The sequence below is a fragment of the Erythranthe guttata genome, chromosome 13 (assembly GCF_056151865.1).
Source record: "Erythranthe guttata isolate IM_541 chromosome 13, IM_541, whole genome shotgun sequence".
Taxonomy (NCBI): domain Eukaryota; kingdom Viridiplantae; phylum Streptophyta; class Magnoliopsida; order Lamiales; family Phrymaceae; genus Erythranthe; species Erythranthe guttata.
In genome coordinates this window covers 15,123,446-15,140,371 of record NC_142545.1, presented here as the reverse complement: position 1 = coordinate 15,140,371, position 16,926 = coordinate 15,123,446, and the positions used below count along the sequence as shown (strand labels likewise).

Sequence of the window (16,926 nt, the reverse complement as noted above, 5' to 3'; positions counted from 1 at the left end):
AGCAAAAGTAAAATACTGAAAAATCCCCTTTAATTTACAATCAAAATCAACAAACACTTCTTTTCATTTGCACCAGAAGTGCAATGTAAGAAGATCAACTCATCCTTTTCCCTTTGTTGAGGATTCTAAACCTCAAAAGAAAGAAAAAAAAAAAAAAAAAAAAGAGCCCGAAAAGAAAGGCATCATGTACTTAGTAAGGTAAGCTCTTAGAACTCGAACTAATCACCAAAGCCTTAAGCTTCGAAGAATCGCCATCACCGTTGGCTCGAGTAGTAATCGTCTCCATATTCTTATACAAACTCTGCTCCACGATTTTCTTCATCAAAATCTTCCCTTGATCGACATCTCTCCGATTCACCGGCGAACCAATCACAACCCTCCCGACCTGAGGGCCCGAATGTGGGCCCACTTTCATTCGTCTCTCGTCTTTAAACCACTGCAATATCTTCAAAGCCCTCTTCTGAGCAAGCGGACTACCCAAAAGTGCCACTTCTAGAAGCACCTGCACAATTCCAGCCTTAGCCATTTTCTGCCTCTGCAACGAGCTTTGGTGAGCTAAAATCATCAAAATATAAGCCGACAACTCTTGGCTTTTCGGATTATCTTCCCATGTCATAACCTCGATTAAACACTCGGGTATCATCGGGTTTTGCTCGAGTGCTTTCTTGCCTGCTAGGGTTACGACTAGGTTACCTAGAGTTGCTAAGGCCTTTCCGGAAGCTTCTTTTATCGTGGAGAGCCTAATTAAAATGTCGACGACCCCTTTAGCGATCAAGCTTCCGGAATATTCTAGAACCGAAGAGAGATTGTACAATGCAGTCAAGCAAGAATCTTTGGTCTCGATAGTTGAGCAAGATTCGAGAATGGAGACTATTAAGGGAATGATTCTTGATGAGGTGAGGGAGAATTTGCTGTTGGCTAGGGCGGAAATCGACAAGAGGAGCTGCGCAAATTCTCGCTTAGCTGTCTCGTCTAGGGCTGTCGTGATGTCATCGGGTATTCGTGACAAGATTCCTGCCTCCACCATTAGAGCCTTGTTCCTAACAAAGGAACAACACAAATAATGATATTTAATTATTTAATTGAAGAAAAAGGAACAAAATTACATAAATATATTATATATGATCCAATGCAGATGATAGAGACATTATGCAATGAAGATAAGTCAACAAGATTCTCCCAACTAGATCTGCCTTTGAAAATGAGGGTCAAAAACTAACTACTCATCATTTAAAAGTACTTATAAACCGAAAACCGAATTTAGGGGCGGGGCAAAATGCGGCGGCCGCCCCCCACCCACCACCACCAACAAGTCAATAATGGCCATTAGGTGTCCATTATGGTTTGGTACCTTTTCTTTGCAGTTGAGTCAGCCAACCAGTTAGGCTTCCTTATCACTCAAATTTAATCTCATTTAATTCTTTAAATAAATAATAAATAAATAATAAATAAATAAATCCCACCAAAAAGAGTTTCAATGAAACAGTTCATATTGCCCTGTTTTCTCCTTCCCAAACTTTTCATTTTTCCACTAATTAAAAAACATTAATTTCGAAATTAATTATCTTTTATTGCACAAAAATGATGATTGATTAAGGAGTCTTCAAATTAACAGAAAGTAATTAATGAATTAATTAACTCACGTGAAAGAACCATTGGCGAGCTCAATCAAAGCCCGAACAGCCAACATCTGACGCGCCGCCACCTCCGACCCAACCATGGCAACCAGCGGCGGAATAACGCCCAGCTCCGCCATGGTAATTTTCCGGCGCTTCATCCCTTCCTCCGCCAGCTCCTTAATTTCCTTCGCCGCCGCTTCCTTATCATCCCACCCCCCAAAATGAAGCATCTTCACACACTTCTGCAAACGATGATCATCCAATATTTCCTCCCTCCTCTCTTCAATCTCAGCTTCTTTACACACAACCACCATATCTACAACAACAGGCTTCTGCTCCGCCGTCTGCGGCGGTTGAAGCTGCTTATCGGCTGGCCGTAAGCGGAGGAGCCGTCGGATACGAGTAAAGAACCTTAGTGCAAAGAGCCAATTACTATTAGTTAAAGAAGAAGAAGAAGAAGAATCTGACATATTTCAAGAATTTATTTTTTGACCAAAAAAAAAATCTTGTGGCTGCCTAATTTCGATTAGTCAATTCTGAGTCTGACTTTTTTAGGGTTGAGAGAGAATAAAAAGTTGATCAAGAATCAAACAAAGGGGGGAAGAAGACTTTGTGGGTAAATACAAAAGGGAGCAGATCTCTTGCACATGCAGCCTAAGAAATCTTGTCTGTTTTCATGGGAAAATTCAATTTAATACAAATATCTGCTACGTTTTCATCAACTGTAATGAATATATTTTATTGCAAGTGAAGGTGTGAAGTTACCGTAATGCCCTTGTGGTTTGTGGGAATTTACTTTGGCTTGATGAGGTATGACCTAATCATTGATGTAATTTTGTCAACAGTCAAATGAATGCTAAGGAGTAGGGAAGAAATAGTGGAGGGAACCTAATTTTTTGGACTTAATTAGCTTGTGATACCTAATATTTATATATATACGGTTTATACCTAACTGATTGATTTGGATAAAATTTAAAATTAATACAAGCGTTTGAATTCTAAAGTGATAGATAATATATATGCAATAAAAAAGAAATTCTAAAAAGTGATAATATTTTGGATTAAAGAGTATTTTACTCTCTAGAGAGTTCCAAATTAATCTGGGTAATTGTGATTAAATAGGGCTCGCATTCGGCAGGGCTCACTAAAAAATAGTCTCGACTCAAATATATCGGACTTCAGTTAGGCTCAGATCAATTACTGGCCCTATGTTTAAGGTAGTAGGATTATTTAAGTCATGTAGTCTCATGTGGGTTGATTGGTGATTGTTTGGATTCCGAGATAAAAATATGTAGATATGATTCCCGGATTTAAAAACTTACAGCTAATCACCCTGAATCAATGTACGTAATCTATTAAAATCAGTGAAAATTTAAGACAATATGAAGCTCATTGATTAGGGTCATAAATTCATAGTAAAGAGTTGCAGCAATACACGTGTGCTCTAATTAGTGGTCTGGTCTCAAATATTTAAGGTAGATCAATAATTCCACGATGCTGGCCTTTAGCATATGGTAAATAAGAATACTAAAAAAAATACTCCATCCGTTTTGAAATAAGTGTCTATTTTCACTTTACACAAAAAATAAGAAACTCAATAAATATATCTTGATTTTAGAAAAATCATATAAAAATGACTAAAACAACATTTATTATTTAATGATTTATAATAGAAAATTAATAATTAAATTTTCATTAATAAGGTTAAAACAGGAAAAAATGCATTTAATGCAGTATTGAAAATCTAAAGTAACAGATAATATAGAATAAAAATATTTTTAAAAAGAGACCGTTATTGGGTGACAGAGGGAGTAATAATAATAATAATAATTACAATCAATTTTCTTTCTTTCCAAACGAGAAAAAAAAATAAAAAAAAAAATCATCGTGTCAATTGTCAAGCCAAACAACTAGTTGGAGACTTCAAATTGCAATTAAACTCCACCACCCCAAATAAATTAATTAATATGGGGGGTCGTAGTCGTGGAAACGATTTATCGCAGACGTGGAATATCATTATTGAATTATCTGCACAATATATATATTATCAGGGTCGGTTCTGAGGGGAGGCGAAGTAGGCGGTCGCCTAGGGCTCCCGGATTTTTTCAAAAATTTAGGGCCCCCGAATTTTTTTATACCCTTTATATATGAACATTTATTGAAAAAAAATATATTATATTTATAATTATTGAGAATTTTAATTCATAAATAGCTATGTATCAACGATTCTTACTTGTTTCTAGAAGTTCTCTAATCATGAGGACCCCTAATTATTAAATTTGTAATGTATTAGTTATTTACTTTTATATATATTCACTTGTTTTAGTGCAATTTCATGCAAATTATTCCTAAAAAAATTTGGGGCGCTGCCCCCGAACCCCCGTAAACTTTAACTCTACTATATCACAAATTTTTAGCTTTGCCACTGGCTATGTACCTTACAAAATCGAGTTAAAATAGAGTTTATCACCTTTTATAAAAAAAAAAGTTTTATTGTAGATTGTAGAAGGGGCCCCATTTTTTATTCGTCTTCAAATCTCGCCTAGGGCCCCCAAAATCTCAGGAACGGCATATATATATATATATATATATATATATATATATATATATATATATATATATATATATATATATATATATATATAGATGGTGCAGTATGGCATGGCATGGCACCCTCCAATTTTGAACACATGGAATTGTAAAAAGTTTGAAGTGTGTGACTCGTGTATTCGTTATTATGTTAAATCTCATAAGTCATACCATTAAGTCAACTTTAATGCATGCACCCACCTTGATTATCAAGCTCGGTGGCATGGGGTATGGAAGCACGACTAATTAATTAATATATATCTTGTATATATATTATTGGACTATATATATAAAACACATGGTGGAGTCGTCACAGCCTGATCAAAAGTAAAAAGATCACCAAAAACACGTGACTACTGAATATAAATGGTGCTTTTAGAATTAGTGGTATGGGGATTCCACCAAGTAAATCAGCAGATGCAAACTGACATCTGATATATATATATATATATATATATATATATATATATATATATATATATATATATATATATATATATATATATATCCACTAGCGACAGTGGCAACTGGCAAAAACCAAAATGAAGAAATGGATGTGTGAATAAAGGCAAAAAAGAATATATTGCACCAGCCGGGAATCGAACCCGGGTCTGTACCGTGGCAGGGTACTATTCTACCACTAGACCACTGGTGCTTGCTTGTATACCTTTCGTTGTTTATCTTTCATATTCAAAATCCAACTTTTCACATTTTATGAACCACTGAAGCAGCCACACAATACCATAAAAGTGGCAAATCGATCGAGTTAAAGAATACATGGATTTGTATTAGTTTTTATTTGTTTCTTATACAAGGTTAAAAAAGAAATAGAAAAATTAAGTCAATTTAACAGCAACACCAAATCATAAACTATGTTAAATTTCAACAAAGTCATCCTCGTCGCCAGTTTCGTCATCCCAGCCGATTTGAAAAGAGGCTGCAGATTTCATCAGTTCGGTTAGCCCAGTTATATCCTCCAGATAAGTTGGATGGTTAATTGCTTCAAGTATAAAATCCAACCCCCCCTTTTCATATTCTTCAACCACCTAAAAACCACGAAGTTCCGATAAATACACTGAAATAAGTAAATAAATATAATTTCGATTCTCAAAAGGCGAAAAATTATACACCGTTAAACGGTGCAGGCATCTTACAGTGGAGCTACAAGCTGTGCAACTGGCTGAGGCATGACCGGCGAGGGTCATCTGAGAAAACTGAGATATCGATCCCCGAATTTGATGGGGGAGAATACCGAGAGGTTGCTCACTTCCAGTATCAATTGAGCTTGCAAATTCAGCTTTAGCAAAAATCCTGTAAAAGTTGCATAGAAAATAACTATTAAAAAAAATGACACCAAAATTCAGCATTATTGAAATATTAGATCTGCAAAAATGGACTCACCCAGAAGGATGATGAAGAATGCCCACAAGAAGTTCAACTGCAAGAGATGACGCAATCGGAGCTAACCCTGGACGTGTAACTGTGCATTGCTGGTCCAATGTACGGTTGGCAGTTGACTTCAAAAATAAAATAAAAATTAAATTAAATTAAAAAAAATTGAGCTTAGGTTGTAAAGGATGCACAAATTAGTATCATTTACATCAACTGGAGCAACAACATCATTGCAAAAGTAACACCCCAATCTCTGTCCCTTGATGTTGTCCTTGAGGGAGAGGGCTCCAATTTCAGCAGATAAATCATTCGTAGCTTTAGCTTTTATTTCAGGAGAAGAGCTCAGTGGACCAGCTCCATGGCGCATAACTAGAAAACTATCGAATCCAAGTGCAGCGGTAATTGTGACCTGCGATTAAAGCAAAACAATTTCACACATCAGCAGAAATATCTAATTTCGGGACGAAGATTGTGTGAGCAGAATTATTATTATTACAACCTTATTGGCATTGGCACAAAGAAGACTTGGAAGCCACCTACTTTCTCGTGTATCTGTTAGCAAAAAAACTGCATCATGAGAATCAATCAACTCATGCAAACGCTTGCAATCTTCGAGCACACTATTCTCTTCTTGGCTTGGTACAGGATGCCCCGGCATTGGGATAGCCATTATAACAGATTCCGCTTCCTGAAAAAAAATAAAAAATTAAGACATTTGCTTAGTTGAAGACATCAATCACATTGCATTATAGAGTATATATATATATATATTATATATATACACACACACACTACACACCACTGCTGGGAATATTTTTTTTAGACTTTTAACTGCTGCTTCAGCCTTCAATTCACCACCATTGAGGCAGTCATCCAGGGTATACAAGGACTGCCTCAGTGGGTTCGACATTGCCACTTTGCCGCTATCGAGAAGTGTAATCTTTCGCACACCCCATGCCTGAAAAAAAGAAAATAAAGAATAAAAAAATAGAAGTTATTCAAGTTCAACACGAAATATTAAACTTTACGTAGGGTTCTCACGTGCATCATACCATAAGCATTCGAGCAACCTGGCATCCAAGTGTACCTGCTCCTAGAAGAAGACATCTTGTAGATGACAAGACATTGAGATCTAATGAAGGCAGTTGACGCCATCTCATTAACTTTAAGTTCAAATCTGCAGCTGAAATGGCTAACCTGTAATCGAGGAACAACTAGTTATTTAAAATACAATCATGTTTTTTCTGAGTTGTGGAGAGGTATTGTATGCAAACACACCTAGTGGGGTCCATTGTCTTGGCAAGGCTGATGCACCTCGGTGCCTTTCTTCCTCTATTATTTTGTTCCCAACCAACAGCATTTGGCATATTCTGATCGTTTCTCGAATCTAAGGCAAAATAACTTATATAAGATTGCATCAAAAGTGCAACTGCAGAAACGAGATAAGAAAAATCTGAAATATGCTGTTATCTTATTCAGGGTAGATCTACCTTGTGAATTTGATATTGACGCTTCACCCACCAAAGATAACTCTAGATTGGCAAAGCCACGACTCTCACGATAGCAGAAAAACTGAACCTTCTCAAGACTCCATCTTCTGCTAATATACCATAAGTAGTTTCGAAGAGGCCAACCAGGATTATTTGGAAGATGACAAGGGTCATAAAATCCAAACAGGACCTGCAGAAAAATACAGAAATATGTGTCATTCATTTATCGTTAATTTATTTAGACCGGCTAAACCTAGGTAAACTAGGGCACTATTATTATCAACCGTAATGTAAGCAAATATTGTGTGTGAAATGCCAGAAGAGGTTAAAATGTCAACTATATATGACAAACCTTATCACCATTCTTTCGGCAGGCATCAAACTCAACAAGATGCCTAATACTCGCAGCAGAGTTTGATGAAATAGAAACCAGGAAGAATGGCACATCTGTAAAAAACTTGATCCTTTAGGCTGTGAATGGTACAACAAAAGTAATGAAATGAAGTCTCAGAATTCAGGATATATTTACCTGTTGTTGAGCACATGTTACGCCAATCATTGCAAGCAGCAGTCACTGATTCTGCCTGAACCAAAATAAAAAAAATTAACATCTCAAAGGGCTAACACAGTACTATCTAATTAATTAATATTTGAAGCACCTCTTCTACGCTAAACCACTGAGCAGCTGGCTTTAGACCAACCAAAGTTGCTGGAGGGTCAAGAATCAAAGCAGGAAAAGCAAACCAGTAATGAAAGCTCCAATTCTTTAGGTCCGCAAATGAAATGACAATAAATCTTAAAAGAACACTGTTGTCCTCATCAACTTTGCCTGAACGAATGTCCTCCCAGATCTGAAAATTCATAAAACATATACGATAATACATCCATATTCAAGGTGAGTTGTCATCTAAAGTAACTGCAACTTATCCCCAATAATAAATAATTTGAGACAAACGTAAAATGTTACCTTTCTTGCTTCGGCCCGTAATAAGCTTTGTTTGTCAAGTGACTGGAATCCCTCCAATGTGTTCGTATTATAAAGAATGCCAGGAACAGGACACCTATTTCTATTCCCACGAATTATTTCTGGCCTAAAATGTTCACTAGATTCAGAAGGTAAAGACTCAGAAACAAGAGTTAAATGATTCGATACATGAGGATGTGAGCAAGGTGCATAAAAACCTGCCATGAGATCAGAAGCAAAAAAAATACATCATAGTTAGAATCATCAACGGGTAATGTCTAGTTTCTATATATTAGTTACATAAAATCAAATTCCTCATTGGATAATCATATCTCTCCATGTGTCTTCAATATTCTCTTTTCTCTAATCTCAGATTTAGTGGGCAAAAGTAAAGTACAACCGGCATTTTTCCAGTTAACAGACAAAAAAAGGCGCACATTCGAGTGGTTTCTGAGTCTATGGAGACAATAACTTCTAACCTAGCATTAACATTAACTACCATTGATCGGATTAATATTACTATAAATACCTCATATCCAGCACTTTTATGCCCATTAATTTTACTCAAATAAATAGTTCGATCTGCCTGATAACTCTTTAGGTCATCGCCAGATAAAATATGCTCAGTGATAAACTCAGGGAAGACGGAAAATAGCTAATACCTCCAAAGCACCGTTACCATTCCGTAAGACATAATTAAGAGACGCAACAGAAGTTGGAAGATTTCGAGAAATCTGGATTCTAATCTATCTAACAATAATAACAGCTAAAACGAATGTAGATGAAATCTATGATGATCGAAATTGCAAGTGACGCAGGTGTTAGAGAAAGCATACCCGTGATAGGAATGGGAGAATCATCAATTCCCAGCTTGTTAAGCTTCAGCGATGATAACCTATGCCAAAACCCCTCGTCAACTGCACTTTGAAAGGGTGCGAATTGAAGAATCGATTCTGTACCTTGATCCGCCATATTAGATGTTTTACTTCTCCTTCACTTACTACGCTGATAGATCGCAGCTATTGTGTTAATCGAAGTTTTTTCAGAGGTTTGAAAATTGAAATCTCTCCAGAACAAGTTAAATTGTCATACAAACTGCCACTGAAACTCGAGGCAACCGCTTCTCGACGCCGATTAGATAAAAAATTCAACAAAAAGGACGCGCGATTTCACTGAAGTTATCAACAATTAAGAAATCATGAAAAGCAAGAACATTAGGGCACGGAATTGGGGATTGGCGATTGCCGCTGGGTACTACTGTGTAAGTTGAAATTGGCGAACGTTGTTATTAAAACGCCACCGTTTAGCGTAGATAATACTTAATTTTAACGGCGTTACAATTTATAACGGCAACAACGACTCCCGGGAGAAAAAAAAAAAGAAAAGAGTAAATTTTCAATACAACTTATAATCACTTATTCAATGGAGATTATCATTTAACATTCATTTTACACAGTACCCCATTTTTCAGATGATCACTTACATTGTATGTATATATATCTCTAGAGAGTTGGGTAAGAAGCATCCATGGCAATACCACACATACCACGTTTGTCCGAAACACCCCTTAAAATCCTCACATACCCTTTCTCTCCCCAATTCTCCCCCCACGAGTTTTTAACCAACCAATACTTGGTCCCATCCCGAGTTCTACCGTACCCGACCGCCACCACACCATGGTCAAGTTCGGTCCCACACCCCCCGTTAATAACCCCACTCGAGTAGAAAATGAAATCAAAACTCGAACTATCAAGCGCCACCGACACCGGCTGCTGAGCAACAGCAACGAGCAAAGCCTCTTCGTTGTTCTCCGGAACCTTTTCGTATCCACTTATCTTGGCCGCCGATGCCCCTTTTGTCGCCTTCTTGGTTTTGCAAGTGGTGCTGTCCGAGGCCGTGTAAGGATATTCGGATTCTCTTTTAAGCCCTTTGTTCTTCACGATGAATTCGAAAGCTTTGTCCATTAAACCTCCGTTGCAACCTTGGTCTTCGCCTCTTCTGTCGCAGTCCATTAGCTCTTGCTCTGAAAGCGATACGAGTTTTCCCGTTTTTATCTGATTAATCCCCTCAACGGCTCCCACTGCAGAAAATGCCCAACAGCTTCCTGAAAAAGAAAAACAAAAATTACGTTATGATGGATTTTTTTCTATTTAATTAAAAAAAATAAAAAAAATGTTGCTTACCACAATGGTCGCCTTGATCTTTAACATGGGTAACTGCGCCTTTTATTCGCCAGTCCATAGTTGCCGGGACGGAAGTGACATTGGCGTATCTAAAAGGCTTGTGTTCCGAGGAATATTCCATTTTAGGGTTGACCGTCTGCCTTTTATAACCAGTAGACGAAGCTCGAATCTCTTCACTAGTCATGTCTGCAAACGCATTCACACCAAGCTTGTAGCCGCGGTCGGGACCCGCGTTGAAAGCTTCGATCTTTTGCACGTTGTTCTTGTATATTTCGAAGCGTTTGATTTTCTCTACGGCGTCTTTGTAGACGCGCCCGTGCCGAGACATCCACGCTTCGTGTCTTTCTAACATGTGCACGTCGGAGAGGGGAAGTTGATGTGGCCGCAGCATTGCCCGAGAGATCGAAATTCTGCAGAAGAAAAGAAGAAAGGTGGTCACACAAAAGTTTACGAGAGCCGCCATAGTTTGTATTAATGTTGCCAAAGATATTATAAAATGCATACTGATTCTGAAGTTTATATAGGCAAAGGGTTCGTCTTCGTTGCTCGGTGAATCAATCATTAGGGTTACGTTTAGAGAAAGACATTCCATCTACCTGCCCTGCAAATTCTTCTGATTTCGACGTTTACAGATCGATTGAATACTGGAAAAACTAATCACTAATTAGCCAAAACTTGAATATTGCATTCACATTGATTAATTACATATATAGGTAGGTGCTAATTAAATTATTGTTTTCTTGAAATGTGATATATTTCATATCTATTAATCGCCGTAAATACTAAATTAGGCTGAAATTTTTAATTAAGAAATGATCAAACGTGTATTCATTCATACGAAAACGATCTCCAATTTAACTAAGAGGTAAGATTGTGGTCCATGTTGCCTAACGAAGAAGTTGAAACATACAAGTAACCTTGCACAATGAGAGAAAGAACTAAAATTCCATGGAAATTAATCTCAAAGATATTACTTAATTAGGTTTATTTAGAAAAAAAATACTAATTTTAATATCATGCCAATGGGTGGTTGCAATAATTTCAAATCTGTCACGGGTTACATTTCTTCTTATTACTCTTTTTTTTTTTTTTCTTTTCTTCTTCCTTTCTTACATACGGTGTTAGATTTGTTATTCAAGATTTTCGGAGTCTATCCAAAAGAATTATTATTAGGGTAAATTACAAACACCCCCTGAGGTATGGTCAAATTACAAAAACACCCCTCTTGTTTGGATAATTACAACCACCCCTCAACTAATCAAATTTAGTGGAATCTTCGAGATTATATGGAATATTATCACTTTTGTACCGGTTTTATCCCATTCAAACTCTACATTATGAAGCAAGATGATCATAATATGTGATTTTTAGCTTGTATATATCAGTTTGTGGTGCATCGGAAACTGTATTTTTTACACAAAAAGCATACAAACTAGAGCACATTTCACGGAATCTAGATGACTATGTTGAATTTGGCACCATAAAGGTGGAGGTCTAAGAAAAAATCATAGTTGAGGGGGGTAGATGTAATTATCCAAACAAGAGGGAGGTTTTTGTAATTTGACCATACCTCAGGGGGTGTTTGTAATTTACCCTTATTATTATTATTATTATTATTATTATTATTATTATTATTATTATTATTATTATTATTATTATTATTATTATTATAATAAGTGTAGTTTTCAAAAAATATTTAAAAAATTAACTAAATGTCATATATTTTAAGTCCGATAACAAATTTGGAAAAATCGGAAAAGGGAATTTTTGAAATTTGAAAATCCATTTCAATTTCCACACCTATACAAAACAATTTGAATTAAGGGTGGAGTATAAGAAGATTTTAGCTGAGGGAGTAATTGTAATTACCCAAATATAAGAGGGTTTTTAATAATTTGACGTTACTTAGGGGGTTGACCATAATTTACCCTTTTGAATTAGATTCTTCTAAATCTTTTCTTTAAATCATTTGGGCCGTGTGGCCGTTGCCTTGATTTTGGGCCTATATTAAGTAAGTTAAGTGGGCCGAACTCTCTTGATAATTAACGACGACGTCGTTTTGATTGTTGTTTTATTGTTCTGACGCGGCCAATTACAACCACCAGAAAATCGAGGGTTTTTACTTCGAAGAAAGAAAAATTAATTTGGTTTTGCTGAAAAGAAAAACCTTGCAACTGTTCTTGGTAAGCCCTTTCTTTCTTCTCACGGTAGACGATGACGTCTGGTTAGAATTGGTTATAGAAATTTTTAATTGTTCGAACAAATCCCCAAAGCCCTAAATTTGTTTTCAATTTTTTCGTTAATTGCTCTCGTCTGGATGAAATTACATAATCTGGTTGTTGTTAATTACATTGTCCAATTGCTGATGGATTGCTATGAATCGGATTTGTTTGTAAGATTGAATAGTTAGAGGCGTAATATATGGGTGCATTTGGATGGAAGGATTTGGGGAAGGGATTTCAAATCCGTAATAACAAATCCCTTAGACTTGTTTGGATTGAGGGATTTGGGGATGGATTTCAAATCCACACCCCTCCTTTTTAGTTATGTTTTGAGCAATTGAGGTGGATTTCAAATGACTCCAAAAATGAAGTCATTTCAAATCCCTTCCCCAAATCAAATCCCTCCCTAAATCCTTCCATCCAAACGCACTCTATAATTAAAGTAGTTCCCTTTAGAAATTATATTTTGGAGTAAGAATCTATACTTGAAAGTTTGAATCTTTTGTTACCTCTTAAATACCTTTTCTTCAATAATATCTGAAATTAAGAATTTATCGCATTTCGTTACTTGTCGTATTTTGTGTGGTGATTATTTGTTTAATATCTTCTTGTAGATTGGAAAATTCTAAATGGCAGTTGCAATGGAAGCTACTTTGAACGACACTAATTCATTGTCCGAACCAAAACCTTCGGTCATATACCGCTGCAAGAAATGCCGTAGAATTGTTGCAACAGAGGAGCTTATTCTTCCCCATAAACGTGGACAAGGACAAAAATGCTTCAAATGGAAAAAGAGAAATGATAAGTCGGAAGATACGGGGGCAACTGAATGCTCCTCTATATTCGTGGAGCCAATGAAATGGATGCAAGCAGGTTCACATATTTACATTCCCTTTGCTGCACCGTTTTTGTATTAATCTTTCGGCAAAATCGTTATTTATTTGCTTGCTGTTTGTATGCAGTGGATGAGGGCTGCATAGAGGACAAGCTTCAATGCATCGGTTGTAAAGCTCGATTAGGTTCCTTCAATTGGGCAGGCATGCAGTGCAATTGTGGCGCATGGATCAATCCTGCCTTTCAGCTGCACAAAAGTCGTATGGATGAGTGCCATGTTTAAGTTCCTCTTTACGGCAGTTTTGCCATTTTACGTGTTGCAACATAGTTAGGTCTGTCATAACTATGTGCTGGTTAAGGTTAAGGCAATTTTGTAGATGTTAAACGAGGATGTCTGATAAAAGTTTTTTTGGAACTCTTTCTCTGCATTTTATCAAGCTTTATTTAGATGTTTAATGCTTCTCAAAAGAAAAATGTTAAATGTAGTCTAGATTTTCCCGTAATCTTTACAAATTTATTATTCAATATTCATGAAGTCTATCCACAAAAACCATTTGAATTCGAATGTTCTTTTATTTGGTTTTAACTTACATATTAAAGTTTCACACGGGATAAATTACGACCACCTCAGTCCCTGAGGTAAAGTATAATTACAAAAAAAATCCATTTTTTAGAAATTACATCCAGCCCCCTTGTAGTTTGTGAATTTCTATATGGCCTGTTCATCATGCGGTGTTGTTCAAGAGTTTGATAATTTCAAGGCTCACATTGGCCGCATTACCGGTGAAACCGGCACCTACATTCATATCGGCAAATCCGGCGCTGGCTCTGTCAATACCTACAAAGAAAATAAGATTTACGAAGCCGAGAAAGTGATTGAGGATTTGGTGTTCAAATAGGGCTTTCAGTTGCTAAATCTAAAGAGGTCAAGTCTTTGATCGAGAAACTCACTGCTGCAGAATATGGCCAAGGGAAATGGTTCCCAGTTTTTGTCGGGGCTTGTGCTTATGCTGTAATGAGAAGGGATCGGAGGATCTTACCTATTGTCCAAGTGGCAGAGTCAGTTTGTTGTGATGCTTATGAATTAGGTCGAATGATCAGTCGGGTGGTTGATTTTATCGATTTGAAGTTGCCCGAGTTTGATATAGTGTATGCTTTCGAATCTGCAATTAAGAGGTGCCCGAGTTTCGGCAATGTTTCAATGGATGATTTGATGAAAAGAATGCTGGATCAAGGTGTGTTTTTGTTGCAGTGCTTGATCAAGTGGTTTGTGACCACAGGTAGACAGCCCATGCCTGTGGTCGCTGCAGTGTTGGTATTTGTGCCGAATTGAATGAAGTACATGTGAAGATTGATGATGTGGCGAATGAATTGCATGTTGCTGTTAGTACATGTAGGCGTAGGTATAAGGAGCTTATGGAGAGCCGCTCGTGTTTTGCCATGGGGAAAAGACGTGACAGTGAAGAATATTTTAAAGAACGCTCCGAGTGTCATTCAATACATGGAGATGAAGTCAATGGAGAAATGCAGCAGAGGGAAAAGTCAAATTCAGAGCGTTGATCTTTTTCTGTACGATTTGGAACGATTGGTCGGAGACTGTTTGAGGAAAGATGGATACGATAGTCTCACCAGGGAGGAAGATTGTAGCACAAGCTATTCGAATCAGAGCATTGATTATCCGGATAAATTCCAGATTTCTCACGAATCTTTGTCTGTAATTTATTCCGATTTTGCTGGTCAAGGCCAATGCAGAGATTAGTACAGGGGATAAAATTACGATATTCAATTATGTACGGATTGGTGGAAAGGGAAATCGGACTTGAGCAAAAAGCTTGTTTTGAAGCAAATACTGGAGAAGGGTCTGGGTTTGGATGCTACGCCTCCATCTTTCGAAAAGGGATGCTTAGCTAACGGAAAAAAGACGAGAAAAGATAAAATCTGCAAAGTTACAAATATAGAGAATTATGGATCCGACAAACGCCGAATCTGGTGATGAGAATGCTTTGTGTGGGCTTGAAAATTCAAGAAAGAAGAGAAAAGAAAGTGCAGCTGGATATTGACTGGGAAGATTTGATAATGGAAACTCTGCTTCTTCATAATGTGAAGGAAGAGGAGATAGAAAATGGGCATTATAATGCATTGATGGCTTTGCATGTATTTGATGACTGTATGGATTGATAATTAGTTAATTAATTTTAATTTTTTTTTTTTTTTTGTTCAATAAAAATTTTGGTGAGATAAATTTGTTGAGCCCATAAATTGTAGCAATTGAACTGACTTTCCTACAGGCCCACAATGGTTACAATGGGTTTAGTTATTTAATATTGGGCTGGCAATTTGGGTCTGTTGACCAAGACTAATTTTACGTAGGAGTGAATTAAGGTTGCTCTAACGGCTGTGAAGTTGATTATGAACAAAAAATTATTTCCTCTCTCAATAAAAAAAAAAAAAAAGAAAAAGAAAAAAGAATTGAGGTTAAGGCTATTAATTAGGAGTTCTTTATTTAATTAGGCGTGTGTTAGGGATATTTCCAGGTTGCTTTCTGAAAGAGCTTTTCATCTTTACCTAAATTTCCAACAACTTTCCTCTAAATAAATTCATTTGTTCTTTTGTGCGTATATATATATATATATATATATATATATATATATATATATATATATATATATATATATATATATATATATATATATATATATATATATATTAAATATAAGTCAAGTATTTAGCTAGCTACGTGATAGCAAAGGAATTGGCGGAGGGGTCATTTTCGTGTAAATTACATCACACCAGGCAATGCCATTTAATAGTTTAATCTGCAGCTTAATTCCTTGTTTAGTGTAATGTAAACTTCACTTAATATTCATACATATCAATTGTATCACACGTCACCGATGTTTGATCATACAATATATTTTCAGGTCAAAGTCTTTCTTTATAATTTCCGGGGTTATGGTAATTACGATTTGAAATAATTATATATTTAATTAATTATCTAATCGGCCTAATCGCAAGTTGGTTTTACGATGAGAACAAAGTTTGAAGCTTAGCTGAATTTTGTCGGGTCGATCTGCATGCCAGCTTATTCATGAAAAAACTAGCCGTGGCGACAAAGTATGATACCTACTGAAAACCTATTCCAACCGTATATATATTCTTTCCAGCTGCAGATTTTTCGTGAATTAGATTAATCATTGTTAACAAATTAAAAACAAATAATTAATAATTAAGTGATGGGGCATGCATAAGCCAACACGCTCCTCCAAAAAAACAAACAAATTCAAATATCAACAGTGGCTGACGCTCCACAGCTTACGTGGTTTAGTTGAATAACCTACTATAATAATAATTACTCTTTTCAAATTAGTTTTTCTTTGGCTAATTAATATTTCATCAAAAGACAATGATCCAACGAAAAAAATAGAAATAATAAAAAATAAAATAAAGAATGATTATCCAGACTGGAAATTAAAGAAAGTTGTGCATAATTTCATGAGGATGGGTCCTCCACAGGAAAAAGGTGATAAGAAAGAAGCGGCATAAATTTTGAGTAAATAGTATTTGTGGGCGCAGACCATTTCATTAATAATATTTTAATTAATTAAGACTAATGTTTCTATCTTTTTTTAATTA

The 16,926-nt window shown here is 36.2% G+C and overlaps 4 protein-coding genes, 1 non-coding gene and 1 pseudogene across 5 annotated transcripts; 2 read left to right on the top strand and 4 right to left on the bottom strand.

The window, feature by feature from the left end:
* Positions 1-8: 8 nt before the first annotated feature.
* LOC105969197 (ARM repeat superfamily protein) lies at positions 9-2,328 on the bottom strand. The gene is made up of 2 exons (XM_012993946.2): positions 1,644-2,328; positions 9-1,040 (listed from the first exon to the last, which is right to left on the bottom strand). Exons 1-2 carry the CDS (start codon positions 2,087-2,089, stop codon positions 191-193), a joined length of 1,296 nt encoding a protein of 431 aa, XP_012849400.2. The 5' UTR covers positions 2,090-2,328; the 3' UTR covers positions 9-190.
* Positions 2,329-4,792: 2,464 nt separating this feature from the next.
* On the bottom strand, positions 4,793-4,863 carry TRNAG-GCC (transfer RNA glycine (anticodon GCC)). The gene has a single exon. It is a non-coding gene; the product is annotated as a tRNA-Gly (tRNA).
* Positions 4,864-4,974: 111 nt separating this feature from the next.
* APG7 (ThiF family protein) lies at positions 4,975-9,358 on the bottom strand. The gene is made up of 14 exons (XM_012993317.2): positions 8,891-9,358; positions 8,058-8,272; positions 7,750-7,941; positions 7,620-7,674; positions 7,443-7,537; positions 7,091-7,280; positions 6,879-6,987; positions 6,653-6,797; positions 6,400-6,558; positions 6,100-6,288; positions 5,809-6,009; positions 5,610-5,725; positions 5,363-5,519; positions 4,975-5,254 (listed from the first exon to the last, which is right to left on the bottom strand). The coding sequence occupies exons 1-14, from the start codon at positions 9,024-9,026 to the stop codon at positions 5,084-5,086; spliced, it is 2,130 nt and encodes a 709-aa protein (XP_012848771.1). The 5' UTR covers positions 9,027-9,358; the 3' UTR covers positions 4,975-5,083.
* An 88-nt stretch (positions 9,359-9,446) lies between these two features.
* On the bottom strand, positions 9,447-10,738 carry LOC105968679 (senescence-specific cysteine protease SAG39). The gene is made up of 2 exons (XM_012993318.2): positions 10,238-10,738; positions 9,447-10,158 (listed from the first exon to the last, which is right to left on the bottom strand). The coding sequence occupies exons 1-2, from the start codon at positions 10,698-10,700 to the stop codon at positions 9,557-9,559; spliced, it is 1,065 nt and encodes a 354-aa protein (XP_012848772.1). The 5' UTR covers positions 10,701-10,738; the 3' UTR covers positions 9,447-9,556.
* Positions 10,739-12,294: 1,556 nt separating this feature from the next.
* LOC105968680 (dual specificity protein phosphatase-like protein) lies at positions 12,295-13,708 on the top strand. The gene is made up of 3 exons (XM_012993319.2): positions 12,295-12,420; positions 13,074-13,332; positions 13,422-13,708. The coding sequence occupies exons 2-3, from the start codon at positions 13,089-13,091 to the stop codon at positions 13,574-13,576; spliced, it is 399 nt and encodes a 132-aa protein (XP_012848773.1). The 5' UTR covers positions 12,295-12,420; positions 13,074-13,088; the 3' UTR covers positions 13,577-13,708.
* A 211-nt stretch (positions 13,709-13,919) lies between these two features.
* Positions 13,920-15,541, top strand: LOC105968385 (plant-specific TFIIB-related protein PTF2 pseudogene; annotated as a pseudogene).
* The last annotated feature ends 1,385 nt before the right edge of the window (positions 15,542-16,926 follow it).

What these genes read in the sequence shown, in the direction of transcription:
- LOC105969197 (XM_012993946.2), bottom strand. Translation starts at nt 2,089, where the DNA reads ATGTCAGATTCTTCTTCTTCTTCTTCTTTAACTAATAGTAATTGGCTC. An exon ending in CTCGCCAATGGTTCTTTCAC is followed by an intron (nt 1,041 to 1,643) that starts GTGAGTTAATTA and finishes TTCCTTTGTTAG; the next exon opens with GAACAAGGCTCTAATGGTGG.
- LOC105968680 (XM_012993319.2), top strand. Translation starts at nt 13,089, where the DNA reads ATGGCAGTTGCAATGGAAGCTACTTTGAACGACACTAATTCATTGTCC. An exon ending in AATGAAATGGATGCAAGCAG is followed by an intron (nt 13,333 to 13,421) that starts GTTCACATATTT and finishes GTTTGTATGCAG; the next exon opens with TGGATGAGGGCTGCATAGAG.
- APG7 (XM_012993317.2), bottom strand. Translation starts at nt 9,026, where the DNA reads ATGGCGGATCAAGGTACAGAATCGATTCTTCAATTCGCACCCTTTCAA. An exon ending in TACGGGCCGAAGCAAGAAAG is followed by an intron (nt 7,942 to 8,057) that starts GTAACATTTTAC and finishes ATGAATTTTCAG; the next exon opens with ATCTGGGAGGACATTCGTTC. An exon ending in AAGACAATGGACCCCACTAG is followed by an intron (nt 6,798 to 6,878) that starts GTGTGTTTGCAT and finishes CCTCGATTACAG; the next exon opens with GTTAGCCATTTCAGCTGCAG.
- LOC105968679 (XM_012993318.2), bottom strand. Translation starts at nt 10,700, where the DNA reads ATGGCGGCTCTCGTAAACTTTTGTGTGACCACCTTTCTTCTTTTCTTC. An exon ending in AGATCAAGGCGACCATTGTG is followed by an intron (nt 10,159 to 10,237) that starts GTAAGCAACATT and finishes TTTCTTTTTCAG; the next exon opens with GAAGCTGTTGGGCATTTTCT.